This window comes from Anarhichas minor, unplaced genomic scaffold (genome assembly GCF_050575085.1).
Source record: "Anarhichas minor isolate MPS153535 unplaced genomic scaffold, ASM5057508v1 ptg000136l, whole genome shotgun sequence".
NCBI classification, from domain to species: domain Eukaryota; kingdom Metazoa; phylum Chordata; class Actinopteri; order Perciformes; family Anarhichadidae; genus Anarhichas; species Anarhichas minor.
This window is the reverse complement of record NW_027466582.1, coordinates 10,074,352-10,088,278: the sequence shown is the minus strand read 5'-3', so window position 1 is coordinate 10,088,278 and position 13,927 is coordinate 10,074,352. Positions and strand designations below refer to the sequence as shown.

At 40.6% G+C, this 13,927-nt stretch overlaps 1 protein-coding gene across 1 annotated transcript; it reads right to left on the bottom strand.

Moving 5' to 3' along the window:
* Positions 1–10,165: 10,165 nt before the first annotated feature.
* kcns3b (potassium voltage-gated channel, delayed-rectifier, subfamily S, member 3b) lies at positions 10,166–12,409 on the bottom strand. Its single transcript, XM_076084536.1, has one exon. The coding sequence runs from the start codon at positions 12,407–12,409 to the stop codon at positions 10,910–10,912; it is 1,500 nt and encodes a 499-aa protein (XP_075940651.1). The 3' UTR covers positions 10,166–10,909.
* Positions 12,410–13,927: the final 1,518 nt, after the last annotated feature.

The following is a 13,927-nucleotide window of genomic DNA, read 5'->3' as shown; positions in this document are numbered from 1 at the left end:
AATCACTGCAGCAACAATACAATGGAAGCTGTGCTCATTCGCCCGTCCTCTTCCCGATAATAAACTCAATTTTGTTTATTACAGGAGACTCCTCCTTTGTTATGACTCTGCAAAATAAGCAAATTGGGTGGCCACCTTGCTGAAATCTGAAATGATCCGGGAGTGAGAGAGCTGGTGGCTGTAGCCAAATGCACTCACTCACTGTAAGTGCTCTCAATTCAGTCCTCATTTCCTGACCCCTGCCAATCTTCCCATGAGAGAACAAGAACTTTTGGCCCACTCTCAGTAAGCCAAACGCTTTAACAAAGACAGCTTATATACAAGGTCACTATTTACTGCTTGCACTGCAATAAAACTGCTTTTCTTCACTAGAAACGGGGAAAGGAACATCACAGAAACACATTTGCAAGGAATAGTAACCTTGTCATATATTTTTAAAGGTGCTTCGTAAATATTTATCACATCAGGATGCTTCAGAAGGTGTCACACCATTACAGGGAAGTATACTGTATGTTGTTTATGAAATGTGCTGTAAAAATAAACTTGTCTTGCCTCAGACACTCTTTCTCCATCATGGAGCAATCAACATGCCAAGGAAGTATCTATTTATAGTATCTTGTTTACGCGTATTAGGCCCCGTCCTCATATAACTTGCATCTGTTTGATGTCAATTTCGTATTGCAAAGATTCCATTCAACCGTAAAAGGCTGTTCATCTTGGCAAAGAGAGCTGAGCAAATAAAAGTGTCCGTCTCGAAGGTTGTAATGCGCTATGAATAAATGTTAAAACAACTCTCCATCTTATCTCATTTTAAAGATACTGGTTGAGGTAGAACTACGATAAATCAGTCAAAACAAACAAACGCTCCACTGAACTCACAGCCGATATACATAAACCACATCAGCATGTTTCCTTCTGCCCGGGGATGTTCCCTCAAACCCCTGAGCCAACAGTTTTCAGCTCGGGCAACGTCCTGCTCCATCTCGCTGTGATCCATCACCCGATCTGATGGATACTGAATCAGTCATCCATCATAAAGTCATCAACATGCAGCCTTCACCTCTCAGAGGGGAGTTGATGTATCGACCGGGATGCTTTGATTTATCTCTGTGGTGATTCACTGTATTCTCTGACCGCACTATGCCTGTCCCGTCTCCGCACCCCCCCCCTCGCCACCTGCTTGATTAAGCTGCCCTGGTGCATCCAGACGTGATGGAGTGTCAGTCTACGTCAGCCACGGGATGTAAACTGGAGTATTGGTCGTGATTGGTTGAGATCAGGAATTCTTCAGCATTATGGCGCTGTGATCGATATCTGGGCCTGCAGCCAGAGCTCCATTAGTGAACAAGCTGCACTGAGATCTGCATTAAGGACCAGTTCCTCTGAGGGGCTTTCCTCAGTTCACCATTACTCATTGAAGTATGAGCAAGGTTTTTAGCATTAGATCATACATTGTTGATTAATAATATATATGCGTAGACTAAAATACGACGGCTTATTTTGAGTATCATTGAGTATCTTAGGAGTGTGATTTTCATACTTAACTGGTCTGAATCATAAAAAAAAAGAAGTTTGCTTTTATAATTTATAACAATTTGTTGTGAATTTATCGAGTTCACAACTTTACAGCACAACTTTTGTTCTTTGTACTCTGTCTTGACTTTATTGGACTAAAATCAATGACACGCATACAAAATCATAAATTTTCAATCTTCATCCTTATTAGCAGAGAGTAATTTGACAGCACTGAACTACTGTTAGACCCACGTTCTCCTCATAGCCCTGTTCCCTTTCTTTCTTTTGACACATTTGTATGCAGAAATGAAGACGACACCGCATACATCTTCTCTTAGTTACACCTCATTGTACATTCGACCAATAGGAACATTTTCTCTGGTGCCTGGGGGAGATATAAATCAGACTTATTGCCTCCTAATGACCGCACAGAAAGCTGTTCTATCAGTCTCTGCTCAGTGGCTATATTTTAGCTCCCAGTGTGTTATTGGACAAAGCAATTGCTCTGTCCAAGAATGCTTTCTCTGTTTACATATCCAGGTAAATACGCTGTCACTGTCCATTCATCTTGCTCTTCTCTCTTACTTAAATTGAACTAACAACTCCAATAACGTCCATATCTGGGCTCCAACATAAACAATCATGTTCATTCCCCGCAGCCACGAGGACTTCGTGTTTGTAACGGTGTATTCATTTTAGAAACACGTTATGTAATACGCTATTAATGTCATGAGGATGAAGTGGAGACGGTTGTGCACAATCCTTACGCCAACTTCAACTGCTGATTAAATACACAATAAAGTTCACAGAATAATAATAAGCAACAGTATAAAAAAGAACATTACAGTACTGCAATTAATGTAAGAGGTTATTTTTCTTCTAGCAAATATGTAAAATTATCAAGGAAACAGGGTCATCTCTGCTTGTGTTTGTGCATTTCAGTGGAATGTCCTCTGCATTTTATAGATTTTAGTTCAGATTACATTAGGAACTAAAATATTGATTAAATGAATCAAGCACATCTAGATCGAGAGTCTGCAGTTTGTTGGGTACAGATTCACGTTTATATCTGAAGGAAATACAGAATCCCCCAAACAAACTGATCCATCTTCCCCCAAAAATAATTGTATGGATCATCAGACCAGAACAGGAGTCCTGGATGGTTGTGCTTCATTTTAAATTGCGTTGCTATTGCCAGTTGTCTTGTATATAAAGATAAAATCTACTCGAAACAAGTACTTTTGAAGGTGCACAGATAAGAGCAGGATTAAAAGTAACTTGATGTACTTTCACCTTTCAGTGGCATCAATCATTCTGGAAGAAATATAATTCACAAATCAATTATCCACAAGGTCATCTCAGGCTAATCAAAGCAGTCACTGGGGCACAATAAGGCTCAGCAATGCAGCGGTCAATTACTCTCTGTATATGTCGTCCTCAGAGCTTTGTTAAGTGCTTTTGGTATCAAAGTCGATTTCCATTTTTATGTTAAATCGACAACGCATAGCAGACGCTGCTTGTAACTGATACGGACACAGTCATAACAGTCAGCGAAGAAGAAGAAGAAGAAGAAGAAGAAGAAGACTAGTGAGAGAGAGAGAAAGAGATCCCTGTGAGCCCAACCTGATCCCAATCTTTGGCATAAAATAAACATTTACTGGAGGTTTTAGGGGTGATTGAGAAAGAAGTTTCTCCATTTCTCCAGGTTCCTTCACATTTGGACTGTGTGATTTGTAGATTAACTTTATAGAGCCGCATTTATCTCTCAATGACAGAGGCACTGGATTTTTTTCCACATAATTTGCTTTTCTCTATTGTCATCGATTTAGCGGAAAGTTGCTGAAGAGTTGTTTGCTGCTATATTAATGCTCTGATTACCAAATAGAGAACCTTTAAGTAAAATATCTGAGTACTTCTTCCGCCACTAATCATACAGATAGATATTGAGACTGCTCTCATTCAAACATTGTCTTTAATCCGTCTATCCTTTTCATTTTTAAAGCATTGTGCAATAATTGAGAGCAGTGGTCATAACATCAGCATCATTCATATTAACTTCACAAGATGGATGCCACCATCCGTCTGCTTAATCGCGTTCACTTTCTCATCGCAACGGCCCAAAAACTCTCAGTCACGGTCATTCACCCGGAGATGTTGCAGTGAAGACAAATGCTGATCTCAATACATCAATTTGGCGAAAGATTAAACCGTGTTGCATAAAAGTAAGCAAACAGCAGAAATAGAATTCAATAAAGGTTTTCATTGATTTTCAATTACAGACATTTATTGATGCTTGGAAAGGCTGACGGGACACAATTGTGTATACAGACTCCAGAACAGTGCTTTTGAAAAAGCTTTTTCAAATTTTTTTTTATGCAAAATAGATTTGATCTGATGATAGCTATCATTGAACTGTTTTATCCTGTAATGTTTATACAATTTTTCCAGTTAAATCTTCTGTCCTCAACCTTTATTGGAAGTGTGTGTCGCTCATGCAAAGTGAGGTCAGAAGAATGTGATTGTGTCTATGTGGTGCTTTACAGAACATGTTTTTCATGTCTTTCAGTGGCCATCCCTCTGCTCTTTAGTCCCCCTCTCTCTCCTCATCCTCCCTTGCTCTGATTCATTAGCAGAACTCGGAGGCCTCCTGTCCTCTTTTACTGCCTCCATTAAATCCTCGCTCTCTCCATTGCAACTCTCCATGGATAGCGAGGGTGTCAGCTCATCATACCAGCAAAGAGTCGCAGCCATGTTCTACATTTTTCATCCCAGCCACTTTATCGTTACTTAGCCCAGCTCAGCACTCTGTCACTCTGAAACACAGTAATGCAATGTAAATTAAATGATGTAATGCTTGTGAGCCTGTGATTAAACCTAGGAGAGGTACAGTATATCTACAACTATATGTGCAAGTATATATGTCATTGTACCTGCTGTAGAGAGAGAGAAAAAACAAACACCTTTTTCACAAACATACACTGTTTGACTTCAGGAAATAGCAAAGTGTGGTGGTAGAATGATGAAGCTTAAAAGTGAAATGGTGCCGGAGGTGTTTGTACAAACTTTACTTTAAATTCTAGTGAAGAACCCAAAGTTTCCACAGAAACCAAACAAACATTTCTAAAACTGTCAGACAGTGTTGTACAAATATTCTGTAACAACCTTATTAAAGATGCTTTTGGGAATTAAAAGGCAAAAACTGTATGTGGAGTTTTTAACTATCACTATTAACGACCTGCCCCAGTTTGAAATGACAAAGGCTCAGAATCACAATCAGAAATATTGTATTGATCCCCACTGGGATATTGATGGGTTACAGTTGCTGTTATATATAAGCATAAAGAAATATAGGGAAAATAGAAATAAAGAACTCTGTAAAATGTAAATTGTACAACATATAACACAATATATGAAGAGAATACAAGTAAATAACAAAATCAAGTGTTTATTAAAATGTACACTATAAATAAATGTATTGCACAGTTGATCATTATTGCACATAGGAGCAATTAGAACATATAGGGTGAAGTTGAGTGCTACAGCATCTCCTTATTGCTTTTATACTGTGGTGTTTTAAGCTCTGTAACAACCTTGAAGTGTTAAAGCTGTCACCTCACGTAACCTGTCCAAACAAACGGGAATCGAATCCCTCTGCACAGGTGAATATCACAGGTCCCAGAGGAGCGGAAGCTGCTGTGAGCGCATGTTGAGGTCGGGATCCCCCCTCTGAGATGGATACCAGTTAACACAAGGGACACATTGATTATCTGCCTTCATAATTGCTGAGGGTATGACTGTAATGGTGGTCAATAAGCAAGGCCAACGAGGGAAATGGAAAAGCTTCAGCCTTCTCTTGTTCTTAATGGGATAAGTCACACTGCAATGTCCAAGGGGAGGTGAAGGTGAGTTTGGCCCGAGCTGAGAATTTTTAAGCCTAGCATGCTTTTACTTTCTTTGCTACGACTGGCTTGAAAGCCACAACACAAAGAGGTTAGATGCAACATAATACAGCACCTGTTTAGAACAAGACGAAAATGGATGACACAGAGGAACACAAAACTCTGCGTCTTGTGTCAAGGAGTTTGAGAAAGAGTGTGGGCAGAGTAACGAGCCACATACATAGACTTAGCCCACAGCTTCACACAAGGTGCTCTCAATCAGCAGACAGGGAGCTGCACCTAAAACACAAAGACATAGAACAGAAACACAAGGAGAACAACACAACACAGAGTGACACTTAACCACCTAACGTGAAGATAAATGGGTCAATATGCTTTTCATCCAGGGGCCAGCCAACGTCAGAGGCTAATAAGCTGAATTTAAAGGTTAATGGAGAATGATTTAAAGTGGCTTTAGGACGGGTTTGTTTGATGATGCAGTCAAAGCGCATACCATGCAAGGACAACACCGCCAGTTTGATTCAGGCTGGGTACTTTTGTTGAAATATACACTAATTAATAAAGGCAAAAAACAACAACAATCTTACAAAAAACAGGTTCCATAAGTATACATCACTCTTATGTTATTCAATTTTTAAGTGTGAAAAAAAAGATACTTTGACTCACCAAACACCATTTTATGCAGCAAACAGTTTGATGCGTCCGGGATTTTTTTTTTTACTATTATGTTATTGTACAACTTCTAAAAAATATAAACATTTTAGATAGAAAAATCTTCATTCTTGACCGTGTCAATATTTTGACCAATCAATCCCGTCTCAAGCTCAAGGTTCTTTCTTTCTTACGTTCAGGATGAAATTATTAGAAAGGTGGTGACCTAATAAAAGAACACGAGGAAGACAGTCGCACACAGGTAGCCGTGATGCAAAAGATATATAGTTTACCAATCTTTCGACATTCGCAGTCTTCCTCAGTGGGAGAACACTAAAGATGACTGCCATGTGGAAATGTTGATAAATTATTTAATATCTTTAGCATTATATCAACTACTTTGCTTTTATGTCAACAGGTTCATCTCAATGACAACTGAGGAGTTACAGGACAACTACATAATAAACGACGTAATCTAAATAAAAGTTAACAGATGTACAAAGGTTTATAAGTCTGACTGAATTAAAGTAGATTTACAAAGTTTAAGTCTGACTAAGTTGACTGAGTTGCACCGGCTATTGGTAAACCATGAATAGGTTTGAAGTTTATAACTAACGATATAGTTAATGATTAGTAATTTACTAAATGGGGTTGCACCATTAAAACGTGTTAGCTAGTGAGCATTTTAAACCTGTTGCTAGGAAATCAAACAGAAAATCAACGTCTTAAAAAAGGTGTCACTGTAGCTCCAAAACAACCGTTTAAAAAGTAAATTAATACGGTGAAATTGGGGCAGTACATATATGCGCAAACATTTTTGAGAAATTTCACTTAAAATATTCCCTGTTTACATCACTTTTAAACACCATTAGAGGTCCGGTCAGATGGCCATTTCTGATATAGAGTTCTTCTATTCTTCAATCTTAAATGGTCCTATGTTAGCAAGCTAGCATTAGTTTTGTTTAAATTCAGTTAGCTACATGACATCTATACCTGGTCGTTCAGATGTACATATAAAGATAACTAAACTCGATGTCGTGCAATCTGTTTTTCATGGCATTTCGCTTTGTTGTATTTGCGTTCCTCCGCCACTGTGTCCACCATTTTCATAGCTTCCTTTTTGATGTGTGCTTACAATCTGGCACCTCGTCATTTTTTATAGTTTGACGCCCAGGAACCTTCTGAACACAGTAAAATAAGAACAATAGGCAAAGGATATCCACACACATCTAGTGTGTCATAAGTGATGATTGAGAGGGAATAGTTTTCTAGGAGTCCATGCATTGTTTTGAAAGAAAATCATACTCATTCTGCCTTTAACATTTAACACTCAGGCTAAGTTTGAATTTTAGAGCTGGTTCAGTGCCTCCAGCAGTATTTCACACAACAACAAAAACCTTTTACCTTTTGCACTTTCATCACTGCAGTGACCTTTTCCTCTGTGTAAGGTAGAGGGACAAATGCCTTCATAGACCCTCAGGCTTTATGTAGTATTATACAAGGTCATACTCTTACCCGATTACAAATGTCAGATTTTTCATAAAAAGATTTATGCTTGCTCTTCAAAAACTTGAAAAAGCTACACAAACACGGATCAGTGTAAAGGCTGCCATACTTTAACTCTCTCCATCCTTCTCTGCAGTGACTTTTGTTAAACATTGATGTCCATGAGACTCTGCAGAGGTATCTCCTCCTGACGACACCGCAAACTGAGAGACATCGCTGTCTGTATTCTGCGTGCAGACAACTCACTTCAAATAAGTATCAAACTGGCTGACGATTACAAATATATATCTCAACGAGAAAAAAGAAGTAAAGCTTAAATAAATTGGATTGATTTGTTTTTTCTGAAACTGACCACAGTCTTTTTGGACAGGAAATCGATTGTTCAGTGACACCTTTCATCCTGGTGCTTTAATGCTCCACTGCATCCAATCAGTTTGGATTACGACTTTGCTTAACACATCAGAAGTATGATGTCCGATTCACCTCGGCCTAAATGTAATGAAGGTTGTTGTTTCATTTAAAAGAAAGAAAAAATGCCGAAAGGGGGAGTTTGAAACACAACTCACCCCGTCAGTTCTGCAACACTGACATTTGTGCTGACGCACTCACTGTGACCTTTTCAGGTAATTGGGTTTTTGCTTTACATTAACAACTCCCCCGGCTGCTCTCCTCTTCATGCAGTGTATACCGTGTAACCTGAATCCAGTTTTCTGAGTGAGTAAATTACATGTAGAGTGACTTTATTATACTATTGATCCCAGTACCATTTAGTTTATTGCAACAAAGGTTATCAGGTGCAGTCCGCACTGCAGACTACAAATAACAGCATACTTTGCCGATATCATGCCCAAAGAAACCAACAATTGCATTAAAAACAGCAACATTTCAGGAAGCTTTTATAGCATATTAGCTGCGTGTCACCATCCACCTTAGTTTAACCAGCTCTGCCATATAGGAGAATAAACTTCTCAAATAAAGAGGAATAGTTTGCAAACAGCTGAGACAGGAGTTGATGGCAAAAAATATTTTGAATAAACTCAAATATTAGCCAATTAGCAACCAAGCTAATTAGCGTCCCAACTGACTAAAGCTAGGTACCTCTGAGAGCTTCTTTTTTCTTCACTGGGGCTTAATCTTGAACAATGTTTTTTTTAGCTTATCATTGTTCCTTAATGCACAATCTTAATTTGAAAATGAACTATTAACTATAGCTGTCAGATAAATGTTGTTAAGTAAAAAGTACAATATGTGCATTTTAGTGGAGTAGAAGTATAAAGTAGCATAAAATGCAACTAAAGCAACTCAAAATTGTATTTAAGGACAGCACTTGAGTAAACAATGAAATGTAAATGTAATTTCCACTAGTAATTGTAACAACTACAGTTGCCCTCAAAAAAATACCAAACTTTGTGGAAGTCAGTTGAGAGACACCAGCTGAAATTATGGGAAATATAAGACGCACTCCCTGACACAAGTTCAATAAGAGAATGCATTTCTGCTGACGGCAAAGTGACAGGATATTGAAACCCACTTTCCTCCACAGAACCCACGCCCAGTGCAATGAGGTTGGGAGTAATGGAGAGGAACGCAAAACTATCATTATCAGGGGCCGGCGGTGCTGCATTGTCATCTGCAACTCCTGCGATGGATTCTTCAACAGCAGACTGAGATCACAAACATCGAATAAAGACTACAGAAAAGCCTCAAGAGTCTTTGAAATCAATCTCAGCTGAGCAGAAATCAATTGATGATTTTCTTGTATTGACCACATAAACTGTACCCAACATGTGTTAGCATTTTTTGCAGCTTTCCACATCGTTAAGTTAGTCTTCTATTCTCATTTACTTAATTTGAAGAAGGTCCAAACGAGTTCAAAGTATGCAGTATTTATTACAAAAAAGGAGAAAGAATTAGAGAAATATCTGAAAATTAAATTTTATAGCAATAGAACACCATTTGACATATTTTTCTTGGGAAAGAGATTTAAATAATTATATTTAGCCCTGTCTTGTACTGTAACAGTGCACCTGTACGCATAATTATTATTTAAAATCAATGCATGTCTGAACCAATACTACGTTTGTCATTACAATTAATGGCAGCTGACAAAAGCAAAAAAGAAAGTGCGGATTAAGCAACATGCTAATGTGATGCACACAGGAAGCCCAGCAATTGAAACTCATTATTCACAAATACTAGAGTATAATGGGCTTATCTGTGCTGGTTAGGCTGCAGTAAGTCTTTATTACACCAACCTCCTCAACTGACACCCATTTACTTTAATTTTAACAGGTTTCATTTGTTTATCAGTCATGGAAAATGTGCCAATAGATACATACAGACTGTCTAAAAGTTAAATGGTGTTTGGCTCTGAGAGTAGATGCTTCTGGTCAACTTCATGAACCCCGTTGAGACCCCTGAAGAGAAAAGACCTTTTGCATCTAGGACAGCGGCTGCACCCAACCGGAGATTACAACAGGGGACAGGAAATCAATGCTTTCAGGAACAGAAGAGTGAAGAGGTACACACACTTTCTATTACATTTCCAGTGCATTTCACCACTGAAGAAAATACATTGTTGATGATTTATATTTATATTTTAGAGTCATTTTAGTGACAAACACATGGCGATAAATAATGCAATGAACCTGAGCTGAAAACCTTGTCTTAACGAGTGATTAGTTCAATTAACGCCATATCACAAATGAGAGCCATGTTGCATGAGTTTTATTTCATGTCCACATGAATTATCCTCCAGGAGTCACCATGCATGCCAAAACTGTCCAAAAGAAAAATTAAAAAGAGAGTTGTGTGGCCTCTCTTCTTCTCTGTAGCGTCAATGATATTGCATAATTCTACACGTTACTCTCTTTCAAAATGTATTTATTTCTGTTCATGCAGGCTGTGTGACATCAGTGAACTTAGAGCTCTATAATACCATTTTGAAACATCAAACAGTGTTGTTGTCATTCTAGGCTTTTGGCAAAATTCTCTGTCTGAACTTTCAGCGAGCAGACAAATCAATAAAGGACATTACTTTGAGAAAACATTAACATTATGGCCTCCTACATGCATCATTGCAATTTTCTCAAGCAGAAAATGGGCTTTCAAACCTCCAAGCAAGGCTGCGATAATTCCCATTAGCCTTCCTGGTTTTAGCGACGCTGTACATTTCACAAGCTCAAACAAAAAAAAATAAAAAATGGCCACAATATTTCTCTGTCAAATTGCAGGGGGAAGACAATGCAGAGAGGCAGGGTCAGTGATGGAGCAGCCCTGAGAGGCACGAGAGTGACTTGCAGTCATAAAAGGGAGCGAAACTGTGAAACGGCAGAATTTCATTTTGCTGACCCATTTTCACAAGTGTCATTATCATACACCTCTAAATCTTGGAGACTAGAAGCATCTGTAGTGTCACCTGCGCTGCTCACACTGTTCCTGAAGGCGATACCTCCAATGAAGGGATACACACCTCCTGTGAACAGGTCTCTGATGCTATAGTAAGGGATCTCTGGGTCTTGTCTTTCAGGCTTAGTGATACACTGTGCCTCCATGGCTTTGTTTCTTTGGTAGTACTTTGAAAACTTATTGAAGATGATGGTGATGGGCAGAGCCACCACTAACAGGCCACAGATGATACACAAGGTGGCCACTATCTTCCCTGCCAGCGTCACCGGGCAGGTGTCACCATAACCGACTGTGGTCATGGTGATTGTGGCCCACCACCAGCCTGAAGGGATGGACCCCAAATCTGTGTCCTGCTCTTCCTTCTCTGCAAAGTAGATGAGGGCAGAAAAGATGGAGATCCCCACCGAGAGGAAGAGAAGGAGCAGACCCACCTCCTCGTAGCTGTGGCGGACGGTGGCGCCCAGCGCTCGCAGCCCGATGGAGTGGCGAGCCAGTTTGAGGATACGGAGAATCCTCATGAGGCGCAGAACCTGCACCACCTTCCCCACGTTTTCCAAGTCCTCATTCTCCTCTGCGGCCTCCTCGTCGGCTGTTTCCAGAGCTAAAGTGGCGTAAAATGGCAAAATGGAGACAACATCGATGATGTTTAAGGGGTTTCCAAGGAACTTCCTGCGGGAGGGCGCAACAATCAGCCTGATGATGAACTCGGCGGAGAAGCCGGCAATGCAGATCTCTTCCAGGATGGAGAGGACAGGGTCATCGGTGGGTTTCTCGTTGTCGTGCACCTGCTGAAACTCAGGCATGCTGTGGACACACATGGCAACGATAGAGGTCAGCACCAAGCCGAGAGAGGCCACAGCGAGGATCTTTGAACCTGTTGAGTGACCTGGATCCTCCAGCCTGAGCCAAATGTAGCTCCTCACTTCTGCACACCAGGCACCTTTGAAGTTGGCCAGGTCTTTATCTAGAGCAGAGAGCTCCTCAAAGGAGGAGTCCAAACTCTGTTGCGGTTGGTCGTCGCTCCTCACGTCCCAGTCTCTGTCATCGATGTAATCCTTCCTCTCGTGGTACCAGTAGCTACAGCAGGGGCTTATGTGAAGCTCCGGGATTCCCCAGTACTCGATCTCCTGGCTGAAGGAGAAGACGCACACCTCCTCCATCATGTGGATACGTCCTGTGTGGTAGAAGTTGAGCACACTGAGGAAAACATGTGGATTCCGGTCGAAGTAGTACTCCTCGTCGGTCGGGCTGTAGTCGTCACACAGTTCCAGGATCGCCGCCTCGCTTTGGCAGTGCAGCAGACGAGCCAAGCGTGTGTGAGGGAAGCAGAGCAGCATGCTCGGATCCACTTCGTGTCGAACCCCTCCCACGTTGAGGTGCACCTGGTCCTCCTCATTCCCCCGCCGGTGGAGGATTTGCCCGTACCCCATGGTCCTGACGATACATACAGAGACATTACGAGAAATGAAGCATGCCAGTTCTATAGATTTGTATGCCCCACGAGAATATAAAGTCTAGATTGTAAATGGTAAATATATATGGAGGGACGTCTATCAAGACATATTTGACTACACTGTTTGTAGCACATTAGTCCTCTGAAGGAAATCAAAAATCAATACAACACACACAGGAAATGGCTTGAGCTGGAGAGAGAGAAGAGGCGTGAGGTGCTGTCACTTCTTCTAGGGCTCAAGTACAGGGTTATCACCAGAAGAATCAAAAGTGAGTTGAAACTGAACCCACACATCATTTCAAGCAATCACTAAAGCCAGAGACTGTTTTCCTGCATTATGTATATTTCTAATTGTTCTGTCCTAATATCTACTCTTCTACCAATCAGAGCAACGTGCTGGTTTGCATGCCTACTCATACATAAAATATGTTATTCACCAAACCCTATTTACAAATAAATCAATAACTTCAAATTTGACTAAAACTCAATGCAAAACATGAAACTGAAACGTACCTGCACTCGAAGCTTTTCTTTCCATGAAAATAACTTTTACCCGGGTGGTTTAGTTTTCACATTCTTGCAAAGTGCGGCAGATGGCGGGTCGGGCGGAGGGAGTGCGATGCTGCAGCTTCCCGAACGGGACAAGAAGAGCTGGAGGCGGGACAACAGCACGGCGGCAGTTTGTTCCCTTTTACAGGGAAGAGGGAGGGGCGAGAGAGGCGAGGAGACGGGAGGGAGAGGGAGTGCACAGATGTAGGAACACCCTGCTGTAAAACTACACGGTCGTTTTTTTTTCCCCAATAGCACTTTACTCATCATATCACGTTTATAGCCTGTTATCCTTAAAGGACGCTTTAGTTCTGTTGTGATTGGTCTATTTAACGCTGCGATTTATTATAAGATCATGACTTTCCTTTAGTAAACAGTGAGCCTGCACTAATTGTATGCATGTTTAATGTTCTAAAAATTGGTTCTACTTGTGTGAAGAACACAGCTTGTCAGGAGCTGTAGGGAGTAAAGTAGTAAAATCACACTGACATTTCAATCCTCTGTGAGAAAGCTCTGCTGGCAGGCTAACTGCCAAAGCAGGCAGTAACACTGTATTTGGCAGCAAGGTGGGAAATACAACGTACCTATATAGTGGCAGCAGATTTGAAAAAGCTGCTATTGGTTGTCATTGCTCTCAGAACTGTTTGGCAATTTGTAATGTGGCAATGTTTTTCTTCCCCATCTGTGTCCCAGCCTAGCTGAGGGGGTTTCTATTCATCATTTTATTACCTCAATAAAAATACATTCAGTATCTCACAGATGTGCTGCCTGCAGCATAAAACTAGATCCTAAAAGCACCAAATGCTTGCAGAGGATCTCTGTTCTGCTCCTGAAATGAATTTGGTGATTTAACATCTCTCTGTGTCATCAGGGTAAATACACATTTGTGCACCTTTTCAGCTCCCCGTGCCCTTTCTTTGTGGCTACTTATGCTGTGTGTGTATGT

What these genes read in the sequence shown, in the direction of transcription:
- kcns3b (XM_076084536.1), bottom strand. Translation starts at nt 12,409, where the DNA reads ATGGGGTACGGGCAAATCCTCCACCGGCGGGGGAATGAGGAGGACCAG.